General features: G+C 45.5%; 1 protein-coding gene across 1 annotated transcript; it reads left to right on the top strand.

Moving 5' to 3' along the window:
* Positions 1–13,937: 13,937 nt before the first annotated feature.
* Positions 13,938–14,873, top strand: LOC118097701 (olfactory receptor 1361-like). Its single transcript, XM_035140844.2, has one exon. It carries the CDS (start codon positions 13,938–13,940, stop codon positions 14,871–14,873), a length of 936 nt encoding a protein of 311 aa, XP_034996735.2.
* The last annotated feature ends 7,276 nt before the right edge of the window (positions 14,874–22,149 follow it).

The following is a 22,149-nucleotide window of genomic DNA, read 5'->3' as shown; positions in this document are numbered from 1 at the left end:
TTAAACCTCTTTTGTTGACCACCAGCATTACACTTTCCAATTTTTAGTTCGGAATAGAGTAGTTGCTTTGGAAGACGATAATCAGGCATCCAAACAACATGAGCAGACCAACGAAGTTGATGTTGAAGAATCATTGCTTCAACACTGGTTATCTTTGCTTCTTCTGGTACACTGGTATGCTGACCACGGTGGCAAGTGCTGATAGGGAAAGCTGAATTAGGAAGAGGAATTTTGAATGTCCTGATTTGGAGAGGTGTGTAGTCTGTTCCAGGGTTCAGGGGGCTTTTAAGGTTTAGGGGGGGCTTTCAATATAACCTGTGTTTTAAGAAATAGGGGGTCACTCAGTACTGCCCACCCCTTGCTCGAGGGACTCACCACGATCCCACAAGGTCTGCTTGCCAGTCAGAGAAAGTGATCAGAAGTTGAAACCAGCCAGGCAAGAAGCAAAGTGACTATTAAGCCTGATCTTTATTTTATTGCAACAAGGTTTTCACTCCCAAAGGCTAGAGGAAGAAGCAGCCTCAAATAAAGAACATAACGGCATTGTTTTTGCCAAACTGTCACAGTGCGGTCGGCGAGCAGTTGAAGCCCTGGCTGAGGACGTCAGGACCAGAGGCAAGATGGTGGTGTAGAAGCAGGAACAGGTGCAGGGCTGAGGGTCCAGCAGCAGGGAGTCTCAGGGTCAAGGAGCAAGGCAGAGGCGAAGGTCTGAGAGTCAAGGAGCAAGGCGTCTGCAAGGCAAAGGTCCAAGGGTCGACGAGCAAGGTGTCGACAGGCCAAGGTCCAAGGGTCGAGGATCAAGGCGTCGGCAAGGCAAGGGTCCAAGGAGCAAGGATCAAGAGGCCAGATGCAACCAGGCAAGGATAGCGTTGCTGTGGCCAAGATCTGAAGGGAAATGCTGAGCTTTTATCCCTCCCAGCTCCTGCCACCAGGCGCAGTGAGGTATCAAGTGGCCTCACCTGAGTGGTCACTCCTTGCCTCTCCAGCACAAGCTGAGGCAGCCCCCAGTCCTACAAAGTACTACAGGCCCCAGAGCCTGACTCCTGCCCATACTCCTGACAGAAACCATTACAGCAATCCCACCCCATGAATAAGAGTGGCAACAATAACACGTCATGGCATGTCACAGGAAGAGGAGGCGTTGAAGATAAATTGTGGTACCCGTCATGTCACTTGTCCATTAAAAGGTGTCTGCCTTTCACCTTTGGGTGAACGTTAATATTTTCCACTGACTTTACAATCGGTCCCACATCTCATTCTATTCACCTTGTTCCAAACTTAAGAGGAATGGTTGAGGGAACTGTGTATGTTTAGCCTGGAAAAACGTAGATTGGAGATATGCTAGCCATCTTCAAATAATCTAAAAGGCTGTCACATGGAAGCTGAAGCTTGTTTTCTCCTGCTCTGGAGGCTAGGACCCAAACCAATGGCTTCAAGTTACAGGAAAGAAGGTTCCGACTAAACTTCAGGAATAACTTTCTGGTGATAAGAGCTGTTTGACAGTGAAACAAACTATCTTGGAAGGTGGCGGACTCTCCTTCCTTGGAGGTTTTTAAGCAGAGGTTGGATGTCCGTCTGTCATGGATGCCTGCATTTGCAATTGAATCCATCTCTCACCATGTGAGAGCTAGCAGAGAACATATTCATAAACAGCTAATTATCAACCCTTCTCAGTTCTCAGATAGCTCTTCTTAGCTTCCATATAGCCCAATGGAATTTTCCAGTTAAGCCTTCGGCAACATACATACAAGCATTTTCCATTTCAATGTCAATTAAACCATTATACTTAACATGATGGGACACAGCTAGAGGTGTGTTGACCTTAACAGGATGTGGAGCAAGCATTTAATAAGGAAAAATAATAATACATTGGTCTTCCATTCAAAAATCACCACCCCCAAGGAAAATTTAGATGACCATGTTTAAAATTTGAAGGGAGCCTGTGAATTGTCAACCAGGTAGTGTGAACTGATCACCCTTTTCTCACCCCTGGGCTGCTCTTCCACCTTCCACGATGACATCATCTGATTCTGATTCTAATATTCTCCTAGCCCCTTCCTCACATTCTGCAGGGTTACCGTAGAGACACCAATAAACAACTTTGTACCATCGCCATTCCGTTGCCCACTTCTTACCGGACATTGGATCCATGAGAAGTGCAAGGACGGCTCTCCATTGGCTCGTTTTATATTCGTGCTATTTCAGTGTTCCTGTCGGCATGGCAGGTAGGAAATTGTGCCATTTAATGTTCAGATGTTCTGTTTCATTGTCCCATGAAGCAGACAGAGAAGCCATTTGAAAAGTTGTTATAGCAGGGGAATGGAGTAAATCTTTTGACAACTTAGAGAAGGCAACATACATGGAAGCGGAAATAAGAGAAAAGTGAGAAAGGGGGATTCCATTAAAAAGCCACCAATCACAATCCGCTCCAGAGTCCCAGTATCATCCATGGGGTTTAGATAAGCCACGACTAAGGCCTATTCAGTGTTCTTCAATGGGACTTAGTCTTGAATATTACTTTCACGAGATGCGCCAATCAAGTCTGAGGCGCCTTCAAAATCACAGAATCATTTCGGAACCACTGTCAACCTTCATTGCACTTTGTAGAATAAGGTACATTGTACTTTGTCCAAAGCAGCTCACAACTCAAGAGTTTCCATAACTTCAGTTCCCCCAACTTGCCATAACTTCAGTTCCCCTAACAGACATCTTTGTTATCCTGGCACCTTCAGTTCAGGCCAACTGCCCATGACTCTGCACTGCCTTTTGCACCATAACATTCTCTGGCCAGTTAGAATCTTGCTGGTTACTGTGGTAACAGGAGCAAACAGGTTCCTATGATCTCAGTTCCATGGGTTCCCACTGTGGGATGCTGACTAGAATTGACACTGAGCATGGGTGCATTTGAGGAACACTGGGAAAAATTCACCTTCATGTTTACCCTGGGGGAGACGGGACATAGCAGAACATCATGAAAGACAGAAGCTGCTATGGCAACAGCAGCAGGGTGGGGCTTTTCATCTGTGGAAGAGAGAGGGAAGGAGATAGGATGGAACGAAGATTCCTCCCCAATGGGATCATAAGTCACCAATTCAATTCATAAACTTTATTGCGCAAGCCAAAGGTGATGGCATCGTTCACAGGGGGAACAAAAGGGAAAACCACAATAGCCATAAAAACATTTAAAAAAAGATTTAGCACTACTGGTGCAATTCCATGGCAAGTCTGCTAGAGATTATTTGTTGCATAAACTAGAGGCTGACCTAACAGTAAGAAAACCACTTTGCTAAGGAAGGGCTGATTCTTGCGAAGGCTGATCAGGAACTGCAGGGATCTTTACACTCCTGCTCCCTTTGTTTGCGTTGCAGATCCGGCTCCGAACAGCAGGCGGACCGAAGGGGGTAACAGCCAGCCTCAGAGCACCCCAGTGACTGCCAGCTCCACGGTGGGAGAATGTCAACACAGCCTCTCCCACTCATCAGCACCATGTGAGACCTGTGGTTGGCTGCGGGTTCAAGGATCAGCTCTGCCCTTCCAACAAAACCAAGGCAGCAGCACCACCACCCAGGGATACCTTCATGGTGAAATACCTCTCTTGCAGGGTGTACAGAATGATCAGCAGCAGATGTTCACCCCAGTGGCTCTGCATCCTTCTCTCCATGGGTGGAGCACAACTGGACATCTCTCAGTGCCTTTGTATGCACCACTGCAAACACAGCACAGGGACTTTGCAACGGCCAGACCTATGAATCAATTATATAGACAACCTCACCTCCAGCTGGTTCAGCTGCAGCCTCCTGGTCTTGGTCCCATTCGCCCAACCTCCTTCCAGGATGGGGTGGGCCTCTACCACCATGGAACATTAGCCCCCATCCCACTGGAGCAGAGGAACCCCATCGTCCGGATTGGTAGCACTGTCCCTATGCCACCAGCTGCGAACAATGAGATGCTTCTGGTCCTCCAGCAACCCACCCTGGAACCTACCCCAGCCACTGGGTACTTTCCAGCTTCACAAGGTCTGTGCTCATCTTTGTAAAGGGATCATTTGCTTTCTAATGGGTGTCTGGGACCATCCAACTCACCAGGCAATTAACCTAACCTCAGTAGGTACCATTTCCTAGTACCATTTCCACATGGCCCTGCAGTGTGGGTGAGCGTTGGGTATATTGGAACGGAGTAAGTTGCAATATCCCAAAACTGTTATCCTAATCTACGATGCAACCACATTTGGAATACTGTACAGTGCACAATTCTGCCTCCCCGCTCAAAACAGGTAATTGAGACCTGAAAAAGGTTGAGAAAAGAGAAACCAAGATTATTAAGGGGTTGGAGTAACTCCCTTTTGTAGAACGGTTGGGGCCTAAATTTCAGTTGGACTGACCTATAAGGGTATTATCCTTAATGAAGTCATTGAGTTGGTTTACTAATCCCTATTGATTCACATCATTTAGACTATGGGGAAATGGGCAACAGTTTTAGCTCTTTAACTGCCACTTCAAGATAAAAACAAATCACATAATGTAAAGGTATGGAAGGAACACCATTTATATTAGTTTCAAGATTATGATAGCAAGGGACAACCTCTTATCGCAGCGGAGAGACAAGTATGTTTAGAAAAACAATCCAATTTCATAGCTGAAGTTATTCATGGCTACTGGCCACAACAGCCATATTCTACCTTCCCTATTCTCAGTTGCTGAGAATCACAAGTGGGGGAAACACTGTTGCACCCAGGTCCTCCTTGTAGCATCTGCTACAAGAACAGGATGTTGGAGGAGATGGGCCTTTAGCCTGATCCACCAGTTCTCTTCTCATGGGCTTATGTTCTTAATCCAAAACAGCATGTCATGTGAGCATACCACACACCATATACTACCACCCATAATCCTCTGGGACAATGTTGGATTCAGGGTACCTCATACTATTCAGTTTCCCCGCTTTCACTTCATCACTGAACACTGAAATCTGAGGTGTATAAAAAAATGGACCCCAGTTTATATCACTGAAAACACATAGAGCCCAGAGGCCACTTTAGCCCCTGAACCCACCTCCAGGCAGGCAGCCTGCCCACCTTTAGACAGTTGTGTGCATTATCTAGTTGGAAAGTCTATGGCTGCTGAGCCTCCCTAGGGAGAGAACAAGGCCTTCACTTACCTTCCTCTGGACAGAAGAAAGAGTAACTGAATTAATTAATTAATTGGTGGTCTTCCTTGGCTGTAGAATCACTGATCTCTCCTGATTAATTTCTTTCAGTGGTACAAGTCCCACATGGACTTCAGGGGACAGGAACAGTCAGTGCCCAAGTGACAGGTGTCCTGGGTGCATCTATAGCACAAGGAAAACTGGAAGGAACCCAGCTCAACAATGCTGGGCTGAATGGTAAGTGTGGGAACATACAGTGACTGAGACCATGTGCTTTCCAAGTCTACTTTCCGGGCTAGATGTCATGGCCCAATCTAGCACTTCTGATAGTTTGGCTAAGAATCTACACATGATAAACATGGATCCAGATCCATATGCCATTTTAAAACTTTATTTAATATGGAGATGCTCTAACAGCTAGTCATGGGAGTCTTGGACTTCCTCAAGTTTGTATCAGCCAACTGGAGTAGATTCTATGTCTTCAAACACTGAGAGTTATGCTTTTCATTTGTTTTCTTTCAGTGGTGGAACATCCGCCGCCACCTCCCCAACCAGCTGATGAAGAAAGTCTCCTCCGAGACGAGTTCCAGCTGCCAGAGGACCTCCTCTCTAAGTATCCCGAGATAGAGACCCTGATTGCTTCACTGGAGCCGCTTATTCCAGAAGGCCTATTTCCACCTCTTGCTTCCGGTGAGACAACCAAAGGCAGTGAAGGGGTGCTGATGGAGCGCTGCCTTCCAGAGGAAGCCCTGGGGAGCCACCAGTCATTAGCACCAGTGTCCACAAGGTCTTTCAGAGTAGAGGCAAAGTCAATCCCGGACGCCCCTGAGTCATGCAAAGAGGTGCCAAAAGCCCAGCACCCACATTCCTTGGTGAATGTTCCAAACATCAAGAGCGCAGAGGTGACCATACTCAGAAAGGGCTCAGCAACACAGGGACAGGCGCCGCTTCCTCCAACAGATGAGCAGGATACAAAACCGAATAAGCCCTGGGGTAACCCATTGATCCAGCGCCCAGTCTGCATCTTAAAAGATATCGGGTTTCCGTTTCCACCAGATCCTCTGAGACCCAAATCCTTGAAGAAAACCCAGAAGTCAAAATGTGATTCCACCCAAAGCAAAGGAAAACGCGAGGGGAACGGGAAAACTGAAGGCAAAGCCACCAGCATGACAGGGAGAAGAAAGTGGGGTGTTGCTGAGTCCCAGACATTAACCAAGCTCCCCAGAATCACTCTGGAACCTATCCCAGAGGGCTCTAGTAAATGCCAGCTCGCCCATGAAAAGTCCATGAAGCCGCCAAAGGCATTACCAGAGATTAAAGGGAAAAGGAGAGGCCCTTTGACAAAGGCAGAAGCTTCACCAAAGTTTCCCAAGTGTTTTCTGAGCATAGAGGGAACAAGCATAATGGACTCTAAGGAAAGTCATCCTGGTCAGGAGAAAAAAGGTAAGGAGAAGAGAAAGCTTCCATTTCAAGAGGAGGGAAGTTTTAAAAACGAAGAGGACAATTCGGATAAAGGAAACTCCAAACATTGCCAGACAGGGTTGGAGAAAAATGAGATGGGACCTGAAACCAAAGAGAAGGCTGCCGTGAAAGGGAGCGCACCGGGTTTTAAAGGGAAAAAGATCAAATTGGAAGACCGCCACTTTATGCCAATCCCCAGGACCAATCTGGCTTGGCACATGATGGAGTCTGTACAAGTCTTCCATCCCCTTGGGAAGAAGAACACTACATCCATGGCTGCCAGAAACCTCCCTCCGGTAACTGCCACCAGCAGTATTTCTGGGAACACACAGGCTCCACAGGAAATACCTCTTCTGAAGTCCCTGCATAAGCCAGTGCCCCCTCCCCAGCCCCCCTCCCTGCCAAGGCCAGCACCCTTCTTGGCGCGGAGGCTGGCACCCCTCTCCTTTCCTCGGCAGCAATCTTCTTCTTCTTCCCAAAGACTGCCCACCCATTGTGAACATCCATTGCCAAAGCCGTTGCCAAAGCCATCAGCTTCACACGCCCATGAAGGATGGCCATCCAGCTCTCAGCTTCCCCACCCCAGCTGGTGGAGACCACATCCCCCCGATTCTGAGAGGCTGCCCACCCGACCTCACCGGCCAGCTGTGCCAGATGAAATCCCCAGGTTCCTAAGCAACATCCGGTCATCTGCAACGAGAGCTCAGCCCTTGCAAGTGCAACCACCAGCCTCTCCGCCATACCGAGGGGATACTTTTATTCCCTGGAGGACACCTCCAGACGACCTCGAAGAATCCTTGCCAATAACTGAAGAACAACGGCCCATCCGAGAGGCAATGAAAAGGCAAGCTCAGAGAGAGAGGGAGGAGGCATCACACTGGACTTCCGTAGGGAGGGTGAAATATTTTGTGGAGCGTGAGAAGGAAATGAACATTTCAAATCGGTATGGGTATCCATGGCGTTACTGAGGGGTCTAGAGGTTCCCTCCATTGAATAAGGCGAGTCAGAGACTATTGATGAAAGTAGTGTTTACCTTTTGCCCCAACATATTTTTTAGGCATGAGAGTAAGGTTATTCTAGAGCAACCTCATTGCTTCCACAGTGTGAGTTTACTATAGTTTGAATTACTCTAATTTAATTTAATTAGATTAAATTAAATTACTCTATTTAAACATAAAAATGTTTACAGTAGAACCTGCCAATTGCTTTAACTTGAAAAATGGAATTATATTTTGTTTATCTAGCAATGAATTTATATATGAAAATAAAAATAGAAATATATAAGGAATAAGACAATATTGTAAATCAAGTATAAAAGCTGCTCATCTTGCAATGGGGTCATATATAATGAATAGACCATGGAGCCGCAGGTTAATTCTGTGTCCAGGGCGGCTGTCTATCAGCTCCATATGGTACTCAGGCTGAGACGCTACCTGCCCGCAGACTGTCTCACTAGAGTGGTGCATGCTCTAGTTATCTCCCGCTTGGACTACTGCAATGCGCTCTACGTGGGGCTACCTTTAAAGGTGACCCGGAAACTGCAATTAATCCAGAATGCGGCAGCTAGACTGGTGACTGGGAGTGGCCGCCGAGACCACATAACACCGGTCCTGAAAGACCTACATTGGCTCCCTGTACGTTTCTGAGCACAATTCAAAGTGTTGGTGCTGACCTTTAAAGCCCTAAATGGCCTCGGTCCTGTATACCTGAAGGAGCGTCTCAACCCCCATCGTTCTGCCCGGACACTGAGGTCCAGCGCCGAGGGCCTTCTGGCGGTTCCCTCACTGCGAGAAGCAAAGCTACAGGGAACCAGGCAGATAAACAACTTCCTGACATTTAGAAAACACCTAAAGGCAGCCCTGTTTAGGGAAGTTTTTAATCTGTGATATTTTAATGTATTTTAGTATTTGTTGGAAGCCGCCCAGAGTGGTGGGGGAAACCCAGCCAGATGGGCGGGGTATAAATAAATAAATAATAATAATAATAATAATAATAATAATAATAATAATAATAATAATAGACACATATAAAGAATAAGCTACATAGCTATCCTAGAGCTCATAGCTATCAAATCAGGAAAGGGAAGAAATTGGGATGAATATGAAGGTATCAGGGGTGTTCATCAATGTTAGTCTGCTCTACCTACTAAATTATGGCTGTTCTCATTTTTTAAAAAGCATTCATCCTGAGTAGCAAAGATCCCACCCTTTGAAGTCAATGTCCCAGGGAGCTTTCCAGTGTTAAAAGCAAGAGAGAGAAAATCAGAGTAGCACTTGGTAAAAGGTAAAGGGACCCCTGACCATTAGGTCCAGTCGTGACCGACTCTCGGGTTGCGGCGCTCATCTTGCTCTATTGGCCAAGGGAGCCATCGTACAGCTTCCAGGTCAAAGCCGCTTCTGGCGAACCAGAGCAGCACACGGAAACGCCATTTACCTTACTGCCGGAGTGGTACCTATTTATCTGCTTGCACTTTGACATGCTTTTGAACTGCTGGGTTGGCAGGATCTGGGACCAAGCAACGGGAGCTCACCCCATTGTGGGGATTCGAACCGCCAACCTTCTGATCGGCAAGCCCTAGGTAGGCTCTGTGGTTTAACCCACAGCGCCACCCGTGTTCAGCAATTGGCACACTTCGTAAATACTCAATTTGGGCTTTGGAGCACAGTGACTGTTTCTATGTGAGTCTTTTAAAGGATCTCCCTAGGATCTAGTTCTTCATTAAAATCACAGCCCATGGAAGTGGAATCTCCCCTGGTGGTGTCTGTGTGGACGGCAGTGTTTAAATATATAGAAATCATAAAAGGGGTAAATACAAAGCGCTACAAAAGCCATCGGGGCAAAATTCGTGGGTGGGTGTTATATTTCAGACCACTCCAGTTTATTGTGTTTTTGAACAACTTGCTGGTTCATTCATATGACTCACTAGTGCTATAAGTAATTACCGTAGATGGTCTTCTGCAGTAGACATGCATGCCAAAGGCACAAATATTTTCAACCCTAAAAATAAATGAATTCATTGGCTATTACAATTGTGTTTCAAAAAGAAACAAGAGCATGCTCTTCAAACACACTGTGCTCCAAACATGGTTTTAAAAGGGGCTCTATCTAAAGCAGGGGTCGGCAACCTTTTTCAGCTGTGGGCTGGTCCACTGTCCCTCAGACCATGTGGTGGGCCGGACTATATTTTTTGGGGGGTGAACAAATTCCTATGCCCCACAAATAAAACACCAGGTTGTTGTTGTTTAGTCGTTTAGCCGTGTCCGACTCTTCGTGACCCAATGGACGCCAGACACTCCTGTCTTCCACTGCCTCCTGCAGTTTGGTCAAACTCATGTTTGTACCTTCGAGAACACTGTCCAACCATCTCGTCCTCTGTCGTCCCCTTCTCCTAGTGCCCTCCATCTTTCCCAACATCAGGGTCTTTTCCAGGGAGTCTTCTCTTCTCATGAGGTGGCCAAAGTATTGGAGCCTCAGCTTCACGATCTGTCCTTCCAGTGAGCACTCAGGGCTGATTTCCTTCAGAATGGATAGACTTGATCTTCTTGCAGTCCATGGGACTCTCAAGAGTCCCCTTCATCACCATAATTCAAAAGCATCAATTCTTCGGCGATCAGCCTTCTTTATGGTCTAGCTCTCACTTCCATACATCACTACTGGGAAAACCATAGCTTTAACTATATGGACCTTTGTCGGCAAGGTGATGTCTCTGCTTTTTAAGATGCTGTCTAGTGTTTGTCATTGCTTTTCTCCCAAGAAGCAGGCGTCTTTTAATTTCGTGACTGCTGTCACCATCAAGGAGCCCAAGAAAGTAAAATCTCTCACTGCCTCCATTTCTTCCCCTTCTATTTGCCAGGAGGTGATGGGACCAGTGGCCATGATCTTGGGTTTTTTTTTTTATGTTGAGCTTCAGACCATATTTTGCGCTCTCCTCTTTCACCCTCATTAAAAGGTTCTTTAATTCCTCCTCGCTTTCTGCCATCAAGGTTGTGTCATCTGCCTATCTGAGGTTGTTGATATTTCTTCTGGCAATCTTAATTCCGGCTTGGGATTCATCCAGTCCAGGCTTTCGCATGATGAATTCTGCATATAAGTTAAATAAGCAGGGAGACAATATACAACCTTGTCGTACTCCTTTCCCAATTTTGAACCAATCAGTTGTTCCATATCCAGTTCTAACTGTAGCTTCTTGTCCCACATAGAGATTTCTCAGGAGACAGATGAGGTGATCAGGCACTCCCATTTCTTTAAGAACTTGCTATAGTTTGCTGTGGTCGACACAGTCAAAGTCTTTTGCTTAGTCAATGAAGCAGAAGTAGACGTTTTTCTGGAACTGAGCCGAATTCAAGGTGTTGGGACATAAAACCCTTAGTGGCTTGGGAAACTACCTGAGTAGAGGGACTAGCCCCTTAGGGTTTTTTAAGAAGGTCGCTACCAGGAGGTCATGATGTGGTTAAAAAAATAGGAGGGGTAGTTGGAGGGTTTATTGAGCCCAACTAAAGTTGTGTGCATTGGCTGGATTCAGGATGTTTTGGGGATGGTTCTCACATTTCCAAGGCAGAATGCACTGTTAAAAAGACATCTCAGGGTAGATCCAGAATCTGTGGTTTTGGATGTCCAAAAAATTGCAAGGACATTATTGCCCCTGCGAAATGAAACCAAGCTGACTGGGGAAATACTCACTGCTCAAAAAACCCTCAAAAATATGGAGTGGGCAGAAGCCCACCCATCCAAATATACTTGGGGTAAGAGCAGTGCTGTGCGGCGAATTTTTTCGTAGGGGCACCAGCTTGCAAGGGCAATGGGGGGGTGTTGATGTTGTGCCCGTGAGCATAGCGCCTCCTTCCTTAGCTGGGAAGAAGATTCCCAGGCTTTGGGAATGAGGCACCAGGGAAACATTTAGGGAACTAGCCTAGTCCCCCTATTCCAACGACTGCACACCACGGGGGAGGGTGATATATCCCCCAGTCTTTTTTGCTCGTTTTCTCACTCCCCCTTCCTTTATGCAAGTCATGGCAGAGATCTCCATTGTATCCCTCAAAGCTCAATGTGCAGAAGCTGACAATTTCTGCAGCTGCTTCAAACACAATTCTAGGATCCCAGCTGCTTCCTCTCTGGAGAGTCTCCTTTCTGGGGCCCAGTCCATCCCATCCCATGTCCTGTTCCAAATCAAAATCTTGCCAATGTAAAATGTTTAAGAAGAAGGCAGCCCTTAGACCATTGTGCTGTCATGCTCCTTTGGGTATCAATCTGTAGATCAGGCACCCCCAAACTTCGGCCCTCCAGATGTTTTGGACTACAATTCCCATCATCCCTGACCACTGGTCCTGTTAGCTAGGGATCATGGGAGTTGTAGGGCAAAACATCTGGAGGGCCGAAGTTTGGGGATGCCTGCTGTAGATTATCCCTCACATCTTTTCTGATCTGTGCATAGACCGCCCCCAGCCCCCAGAGATTATGCTTGTCCCCAGTTGTGGAGCAAACCAGAATCCTCTTGACATCCATACTCAAAGGAAAAAAAAACTTTTCTAAGACTTATTAATGAGGACAAGCTAATTTGTTAAGCTGAATGATGGGTTGGGTCTCTGAATGATGATTCTCCAGAGTTTATGCTATTGCATTATATTATTTCTGGAGGGGGAACCTGTTTGAGACGTCCTTGGACCCTGGAGATCACCACCTTTAAGCAGAGATGAACAAACACTTCCCTTGCATCAGAAAATACAGAGCTAATCTCCTCAGCAGATGAAGGAGGCCAGTTTCCTCCTATGCAGAACAAGTCCACTTCCTTTGTTCTTCACATTGACAGGAGCAAGTGAGCAAGTGCCTTTACTTAAGTAAGTGTGAATATAGTTATGTTTTTGGGGTGGGAGCAAGACTCCCCTAAAATATCTGGATTCAGTGAAGGGTTAGAATTTAAGGAAACCCCTAAATTACTGGGCCTAATGGGCCTTGAGTTTAAAGTGGGTTTTCCATGTCCAGGAAACCACTTGGCAGAAGAACCATCAAAAGGTAATCATTGGAATGGCCAAGACAAACCCATTAAGAAGGTCAGTTTCTGTCTTGGCTGGACAGAAAATGGGGAAAGCCCTCTCTGAGGTAAGAGATAATTAGCAGAGACAAAAGGACAGAGTTTCAGGAGGGTGGAGCAGAACTGCAGTGGGCAATGAGGTAAGCAAACAGGAAAGAATTGTCATTTTTGAAGCTGGAGAGTGGGGGGGGGGGGCAAAGCATGAAGCTGCAGAAGAGGTGAGACATGATATTTGGAGTCTCTTGGAATCTGAGGCTGCAGCAATGGAAGAAACAGGACCCTCTTGGGATGTGAATGCTCTGATCTCTCTCAATCTAGACACAGATTGCATACATATGTAAATAAACCATGTATCATAAAGAGATAACGGACTCCACTTGGCCTCATTGTTCCAAAAGTAAACACAGACCCTGGTAAGCATGCCTGGCACCTCTAGAATCTCTCACTGCTCATAGATTGGTGAAACAATGTGTCACCCACTTAAAAGCTTCTAACATCCAAGAAATCTATTGAGGATTATTTAATGGTTACTAATCAGTATCTGCTGAATTCACCCAGTACAATTAAAGCCCATGACCCCTCAATTTCTACATTCCAGTCATGAGTCTTATCCCACCAGGTTTCAATAATTTCTATTAGGTCATATCTGCCACCCTGTATTAAGAGTTCAAATTTGTCTTCATTGTTTCCTATACTCTGTGCATTTGTATAGAGACAACTGAAACCACAAGACGTTCCCTCCAGCTGCTTCCTTCTTGTAGTTTCCTGCCCTTTAGCAGGTTTCTGTAGCACCACCTCATTTTCCTGTGCATCAACGTGTTTTCCTTTCATCTGTAATATTGTCTCCCTCCTCAGGATTTAGTTTAAAGCTCCCCTGATGGGGTTCATGAGACCCTTAGCAAACACATTCTTGCCAACCACTGTGAGGTATAACCAATCTCTTGCCAGAAGTCCATCCTCAAGGAAGCAGGAACCATGGTCCAAGAAGCCAAACCATTCCTGACAACACCTGAGCAGCCACTGGTTTACCTCCAGTATCTTCCCCTCTCTTCCTGGGCCACAGCGATCAACAGGAAGCAGTGATGAAAAAACCCTAAGGCCCTTCAGCTTCTAATCCCTTGCTATGTCAGCTTCTTAAAGTCCCTTGCTATGTCTGTGTCTGTCAGTATCTCAAAACCAAAATACAATATGAGGAGAGGAAAGAGGGATTTCTGCATAGCTCAGTTTGGGCAGCTAGCAAGCAGAGGGTGGGGAATTTACTAGCCTAAACATTTCTTCTTCTTGCCCCTACGGCAGCTTTAGCCTAATGAGTCCTGGGAATGCAACAGACTTCTCTGAATTATTCCTCCATGGCTTCCCAACCCAGCCAGAGTTTCAAGGGCTCCTCTTCCTGCTATTCCTCTCCGTGTACCTGCTGGCCATTCTGGGGAACGCAACAATCATCTTCTTGATCCGTTCTGATTTACAGCTCCTCCACGCTCCTATGTATTTCTTCCTCAGCAACCTTGCCTTAGCTGACTTGGGCTTCATCTCCACCACAGTCCCCAAAGTGCTAGAAAACTTGTTGTCTCATAAAAAGACCATCTCCTTTCATGCCTGCCTGGTGCAGATGTACTTTTATGTGTCTTTTGGCAACTCAGACAGCTTCCTGTTGGCTTCCATGGCCTACGACCGTTACGTGGCCATCTGCTCCCCCCTGCGTTATTCTGCCCTGATGAGCCGTAAGCGTTGCCTCCTCCTCGCATCAGTGTCCTGGGCTATCCCTATTGTCCACTCTCTGCTTTATACCATTTTGATGTCCCGCATTTCGTTCTGTGACTCTAGGGAGATCCCACATTTCTTCTGCGATCTTTACCCTTTGTTGGAGATCTCTTGCTCAGACAGCAGTGTCATTGAAATGCTGCTTCTGACTGAAGGGGTGGTGGAGGTCCTGGGGCCATTTGTGCTGATCGCCATCTCCTATGTGCGCATTTTCTACACCATCCTGAAGATTCCATCCAGCTCTGGAAAGAAAAAGGCTTTCTCCACCTGCGGGTCCCACATTGCTGTGGTGGTCTTGTTCTATGGCACTGTGAGCTGGGTTTATTTCAAGCCACGTTCCAACAACTCGGATCGCAAGGACACTGTGGCCTCTGTCATGTATACCATGGTGACCCCTATGCTGAATCCCTTCATCTACAGTCTCAGGAATAGTGAAATGAAAGCGGCCATGAAGAGGGTCATTAGGCACCATTTTCATTAGTGTCTTTAGCTGTCACATCTTATAGTAGCAGGAGTGGGAGCCAACATCACTTGGACACTAGAGCACACAGATGGTGTGTCCGCTTTCGGGTCTGTTTTAAACTTTGGCCAAAATGATGGGTATCTGTAATGGGGAAACGGACTGCAATCTGTCTTTCAGGTATTTGGGGCCTGCATGTGCTAGGATTAGCTGAGCTTTTGTTGTTGTTGTTTAGTCATTTAGTTGTGTCCGACTCTTCATGGACCAGAGCATAACTACCATAAGCAAATATTTTCTTAACCCTAATACATACAGTAAAGATCAGCATCATAATCATATATGTCCCTTATATTAACTATCACTCCCCTGTAAGTAATAACCAGACTTCAAATATAATTAAATCTTCCAAGAGTAGATTTATGATTTAGGACTAGTATAGGCAACCAAATGGTCTTTGCATTATTCACTCACACAGGAAGCCTCCGCCCTCTCTATAGGGTATAGTTGCATTCAAACTAACCATCTCCCTTGTTCTCTCTTTTTTTAGCATGTGTCTGTGGCATATTGTTACACCCACGCTTTAGGGCTTTTTTTGGTTCACTGGGGACTTATGTTACTCTTTAGATATAAGTTGTATACTGTATATGTGCTTAATGCAGTGTTTCTCAAACTTGGGTTCTCAGCTACTGTTGAACTACAACTCCCATCACCCCTAGCTAGCAGGACCAGTGGTCAGTGGTGATGGGAATTCTAGTTCAACAACAGCTGGAGACCCAAGTTTGAGAAACACCGACTTAATGATTGCATTGCTGCCCATATATGTGCAAGGCCGTCTTAAGCATATCCGGCGCCGTGGTGCAAAGATCCCTCCGGCGCCCTCCCCCCATTTCTCACAGTGGTTGACCTTTTCCCAAGCCTCTGCGGGGATTGTTCTCCTCCCTTGGAGGCTTGGGAAGGAAGCTGCACACCCGCCAGCCATATAGTTGGCAGGGCGCAGCTTCCATCCTAAGCCTCTGCAGGGATAGCTCTCCTCCCGCAGAGGCTTGGGAGGCAAGCTGCATGCCCGCCAGCCATATGGTTGATGGGGCACAGCTGGTGGGCATGCAGGAAGGAAAGGGGAGCCGAGCAGGCTCCCCCACTCGCTGGAGCGCCCCTGAGAGGCCAGTGCCCTGGCGCAATGCGCCAGTAAGCCCAATAGGAAGGACGGCTTTGTATGTGTGTAATCTTGCTGCCCAAGACAGCACCCATTTAGAATCATAGAATTGCTGAAATGTAGAGTTGGAAGGGACCCTAAGGGTCATCTAGTTCAACCCCTTGCAATGCAGGAATCTCAACTAAAGCATTCATGGCAGATGGCTATCTAACCTCTGCTTAAAGGTAAACGTAAAGGGGCCCCTGACCATCAGGTCCAGTCGTGTCCGACTCTGGGGTTGCGGCACTCATCTCGCTCTATAGGCCGAGGGAGCCGGCGTTTGTCTGCAGACAGCTTCCGGGTCATGTAGCCGGCATGACAAAGCTGCTTCTGGCGAACCAGAGCAGCACACGGAAACGCAGTTTACCTTCCCACCGGAGCGGTCCCTATTTATCTACTTGCACTTTGATGTGCTTTCGAACTGCTAGGTTGGCAGGAGCTGGGACCGAGCAACGGGAGCTCACCCCGTTGCAGGGATTCAAACCGCCAACCTTCTGATCAGCAAGCCCTAGACTCTGTGGTTTAACCCACAGTGCCACCTGGGTCCCTAACCTCTGCTTAAGAACCTCCAAAGAAAACATTCCAACCAAATCTATCCTCTAGAAAAAAGGAAAAGATACAGAATATATACACTCATTACCTTTGTACACAGATACTTCCCATCCCTTTTGTTATACATTTTTATCTATCTTGTCTTTCACAGGTTCCTACGAACAGGAATGTTTTTTTTTTTAAGATTAGGCTTTCTAGCTTTTTTCTCCCCCCCCCTCTTTTTTCCTGTATTTGTAACTTTTTGTATTTTTCTGATGTATATTTGTGTTTTTATTCATCGTGCTTTTAAACAATAAAATTTATCTATAGGAAGAACCTCCAAAGAAGGAGAGGCCACCCAGGACCGAGGAAGATCGTTCCACTGTCTTCAGAAAGTTTTTCCATATGTTTAGCTGGAATCTCTTGTAACTTGAAGCCATTGGTTCAGATTGTACCCTCTGGAGTACAATCTTGCTCCATCTTCCATGTGATAGCTTTTTAGGTATTTGAAGATGACTATCATATCTCCTCTCATGGAGGACTTCTGTCAAAAAGCCTTACTGAAATCAAGACTCTCTACATCCACAGCATTCCCCTGATCCACTTACAACGCTATAAAAAATAATAATGAGATTTGTCTGGCATGACTTGTTTTTGAGAAAGCCATGCTGGGTCTTAGTAATCACAGCATCCTTTTCTAAATGCTCACACCGATCAAGTAATTATTTGTTCTAGGACCTTTTCTGGTATCAATGTCAAGCTGACTGGTCTTCCTCCCATCTCCCTTTGAAGATGGGGACAAAAATTGCTCGCCTCCACACCGCAGGGACCTCACTTGCTCTCCAAGAATTCTCAAAGATTATAGAGAGAGGTTCTGAGATTACATCCTCGAGCTCCTTCTAGGACCCTTGGTGCAGCTCATCATTCCCTGGAGATTTGAATTCATTTAAAGTAGCTAGATGTTCCCTTACCTTTTCCTATTTTGTTCTTCAGCTCCCTCCTTGCATTGCTGGGCACTGTTTTCATTTGTGTGTAATAAACCAATCTTCCTCTATTTCCTGGTGTGCAGAGTCTTTGTTGGGCAAAAGGGTAAAGGTATACAACCATTTTAAATGGATGCATGCAGTGACTCCACAGAAAAGTTTCCAATCCTCTCAGAGTTGCACAATTAAAATATTTGTAATGCGTGAGCCATGGCCAGTGCAAGACCTTTGGGCACGTGAAGTGAACCACAAAATGGTGTCCCCCTCTGGGGAAGAAGGAATGAGTGAAGATCTAAATCAGGAAGGAGCAGCAGTGGCCAGTTCATTCATTGTGAAGGGAGGGGTTTGCTAATTGTATTATTGAGCTAAATCTGATCATATAGTTGCATTGTATAATTCTGATTGTGTGGCTTAGCCCCACCCTCCGCCTTTCCCTGGGATGCCTTGCTTAAAATGCTTTTTCTTTGCCTCTCTCTGTGTGTCAAAGTGTAATGTAAGTGAGACAGCTTCCTATCAAGGCCGAATAAGCTGACCTTGTGTGGAACACAGAGAAAGCCTTATCAGTGGATAAGCTTGACGCTGGAAGCTGCTATGCTTGACGCATAGTCTTACTCAAGGCTGAGTCAGCATGTGTTTATGCACAGGACCGGACACGGATCTTCCTTATATGTACTTGTGACCCCCTTGCGTGCGCACATTTACAGAGGAGGGGGAAGGAGCCCAAGAAGTATATAAGAAGCTTTGCAAATTTGTGTTACTCTACTCTTGTCGTGAAACATGGATCACCGAGAGTCCCTTAAATATAAGGATTAAATTCTTTCTCTGAATTCAACCACCGGTGTCATTATTGACTGTCTCTGTCCTGCCTGGGCGCAACTAAAGGACCCTTGGAAGCTAATAAGGCTACAATTGGAGACCAGATCTGCTGCCCCATGGATCCTGCTGCCTGAGGCAATCACATCACCTTGCTTCATGGGTGGGCCAGCCCTAGTGTGAACATCTTGCCACCTGGAGTGTGTGTAGCAAGTTTTGAATATCAGAACATCACACATTAAACGCTTCCAATACAAGGCTGCCTTCTGATGTCTATGGAAGGTTGTATAATTATTTATCTTTTTGACATCTGACAGGAGTTCCACAGGGTGGGCGCCACTACCCAGAAGGCCCTCTGCCAGATTCCCTGTAACCTCACTTCTCACAATGAGGGAACCACCAGAAGGCCCTCGGAGCTGGACCTCAGTTGTTCAGGCTGATCAGATGTGATTCTGGATAGCTCTTGTGTCTGCACCTGGGGAGAGGAGGTGCTTATTCAATTTGCACATGACCAAAACATAAAAGGAAAGTTGGCACACAAGCCAGAGTTAGACACATGCCAGGTGTCCTTATATGTCCAAATCTTATAATTGTGCAGCTGGTTATTCCCACCTAAGTGTAGAACCTTACATTTTTCAAAACTGTTAAGGCCATCTTGAATCCTGATTCTGTCTTCTGCAGCATTAGCTACCCCTCCTTCTGGTAGTTTGGTGTCACCTGCAAATGTGATGAGCATCCCCTCAATTCCTTCATCCAAGTCATTGATAAAGACAACAGGACCAGGACAGAATCCTGGGGCATCCCACTTGCCATTTTTTTCCAGGATGACGAGAAACCATGAATGAGTATTCTTTGGGTTCAGTCAGTCAATCAGCTACAAAATCCACAAGCATATCATTTTTTTTAATGCTTTATTGAAATTGATTAATAACAAAAACAAATCTTGTGTATTGAATATACAAATAAAAATTAATTCAATCCTATACAATCCGTTTCATCATACATTCTTACTACAATACAAAAGACTTCCTGTCAGCTCCCAATGTATTTACCATTTCTGTTATCGAATGTACTTATAAACGGCCTCGGTCCAGTATACCTGAAGGAGCATCTCCTCCCCCATCGTTCTGCCCGGACACTGAGGTCCAGTGCCAAGAGCCTTCTGGCGGTTCCCTCGCTACGAGAAGCTAAGTTACAGGGATCCAGGCAGAGGGCCTTCTCGGTAGTGGCACCCACCCTGTGGAACGCCCTCCCACCAGAGGTCAAAGAAAACAACAATTACCAGACCTTTAGAAGGCATCTTAAGGCAGCCCTGTTTAGGGAAGCTTTTAATGTTTGATGGATTTCTGTATTTTAATGTTTTGTTGGAAGCCGCCCAGAGTGGCTGGGGGAACCCGGCCAGATGGGCGGGGTATAAATAAATTATTATTATTATTATTATTATTATTATTATTATTAATTACTTTATTCTTTTTATATTATCTAATACTTTCTTATAGCCTGTCGTACCAATTTTCCTTATTTTTTATTGTTATTTTGCACAGAAATTTCAGCCTTACTGAAATCAAGGTACATTATGTCAACAGCATTCCGACAACCCTGCAGCACTATCAAAAAGAAGAAGAAATGAGATTCATGTACCATGATTTGTTTTTGAGAAACCTATGTTGAATCTTAGTAACCACTGCATCTTTTTCTAAGTGCTCACAGACCAGCTGTTTCATTATTTGTTCTAGGACCTTTCCTGGTATCAACAGCAAGCTGACTTCCTCCCAAGGTTCCCAGTACTTCCACCTTGTCCATCAGTTCTATACCCTGTCAAGCCTTATGGATTAAGTAGTGGTTTCACATAGCTCACCACCCAATACCCTCCATGTTGGTAAAACACACCAACCCCAAACTGAAGAAAACATTTCACAAACAAATTTACCTGATAGGCAAAAATTGGAATGGGCATGACTAGTCTTTGTCTCAGTCCCTGATCTGCAACACAGGAATAATAAAAAAAAAACAACTGACCTACTTATAGGTTTGTTGTAAAGATGTGGGGGACAGGAGGCGGGCAGGTGTGGAGGACTCCCTGGTCCTGAATGGGGTAACTGTGCCCCTGAAGGACCAGGTGCGCAGCCTGGGAGTCATTTTGGACTCACAGCTGTCCATGGAGGCGCAGGTCAATTCTGTGTCCAGGGCAGCTGTTTATCAGCTCCATCTGGTACGCAGGCTGAGACCCTACCTGCCCGCAGACTGTCTCGCTAGAGTGCTGCATGCTCTAGTTATCTCCCGCTTGGACTACTGCAATGCGCTCTACGTGGGGCTACCTTTGAAGGTGACCCAGAAACTACAGCTAACCCAGAATGCGGCAGCTAGACTAGTGACTGGGAGCGGCCGCCGAGACCACATAACACCGGTCCTGAAAGACCTACATTGCATACATGATGCTACATCATGTATGCTACGACGGCGGCAAGAATTCTAATCGCCAAGAACTGGAAATCACATGTACTACCAATGATCGACGACTGGCAGATGAAGATGATGGAGTTTATGGAACTGGCTGAGATGACCGGAAGAATCCGCAACCGGGGAGAGGAAGTGACAGAAGAAGAATGGAAAGACTTTAAGCTATATTTTAAAAAATATGCAAAAGTGATATATCAAGATCAGAATTAGGTTGTAAATAAACTGTGGAACTTATGAATATGTTAAATGAAAGGAGTAAAATAAGATTATACAAGGTGATTAAATGGTTTAGAATTTGCTAAAGTATAAACGTGCTAATGAACCACAGGGGAAGGGAACCCGAGGGGGTCCCTATATACAATGTGAACATACAAAGGAACAAGTATCTTTAATTGTGTGTTTTCTTTTCTTCTTTTTTTTATCTTTTTATCTTTTTTGTATAGTGTTATTGTTACAGTTTTTTCTTTTTGTGTTTACCTATTTTTATATTTTGGAAAATTCTAATAAAAAATATTATAAAAATAATAATGAAAGACCTACATTGGCTCCCAGTACATTTCCGAGCACAATTCAAAGTGTTGGTGTTGACCTTTAAAGCCCTAAACGGCCTCGGTCCAGTATACCTGAAGGAGCGCCTCCACCCCCATCGTTCTGCCCGGACACTGAGGTCCAGTGCCAAGGGCCTTCTGGCGGTTCCCTCGCTACGAGAAGCCAAGTTACAGGGAACCAGGCAGAGGGCCTTCTCAGTAGTGGCACCCACCCTGTGGAACGCCCTCCCACCAGAGGTCAAAGAGAACAACGATTACCAGACCTTTAGAAGACATCTTAAGGCAGCCCTGTTTAGGGAAGCTTTTAATGTTTGATGGATTTCTGTATTTTAATGTTTTGTTGGAAGCCGCCCAGAGTATTATTATTATTATTATTATTATTATTATTATTATTATTTATTACTTTATTCTTTTTATATTATATAATACTTTCTTATAGCCTGTCGTACCAATTTTCCCTGTTTTTTATTGTTATTTTGCACAGAAATTTCAGCCTTACTGAAATCAAGGTACATTATGTCAACAGCATTCCGACAATCCTGCAGCACTATCAAAAAGAAGAAGAAATGAGATTCATGTACCATGATTTGTTTTTGAGAAACCTATGTCGAATCTTAGTCATCCCTGCATCTTTTTCTAAGTGCTCACAGACCAACTGTTTCATTATTTGTTCTATCTAGGACCTTTCCTGGTATCAACAGCAAGCTGACTTCCTCCCAAGGTTCCCAGTACTTCCACCTTGTCCATCAGTTCTATACCCTGTCAAGCCT

This window comes from Zootoca vivipara, chromosome 16 (assembly GCF_963506605.1).
Source record: "Zootoca vivipara chromosome 16, rZooViv1.1, whole genome shotgun sequence".
In the NCBI taxonomy this organism is placed as follows: Eukaryota; Metazoa; Chordata; class Lepidosauria; order Squamata; family Lacertidae; genus Zootoca; species Zootoca vivipara.
This window is presented reverse-complemented; position numbering and strand designations above follow the sequence as displayed.

Excerpts from the sequence above, each read along its gene's own strand:
- LOC118097701 (XM_035140844.2), top strand. The coding sequence starts at position 13,938 with ATGAGTCCTGGGAATGCAACAGACTTCTCTGAATTATTCCTCCATGGC.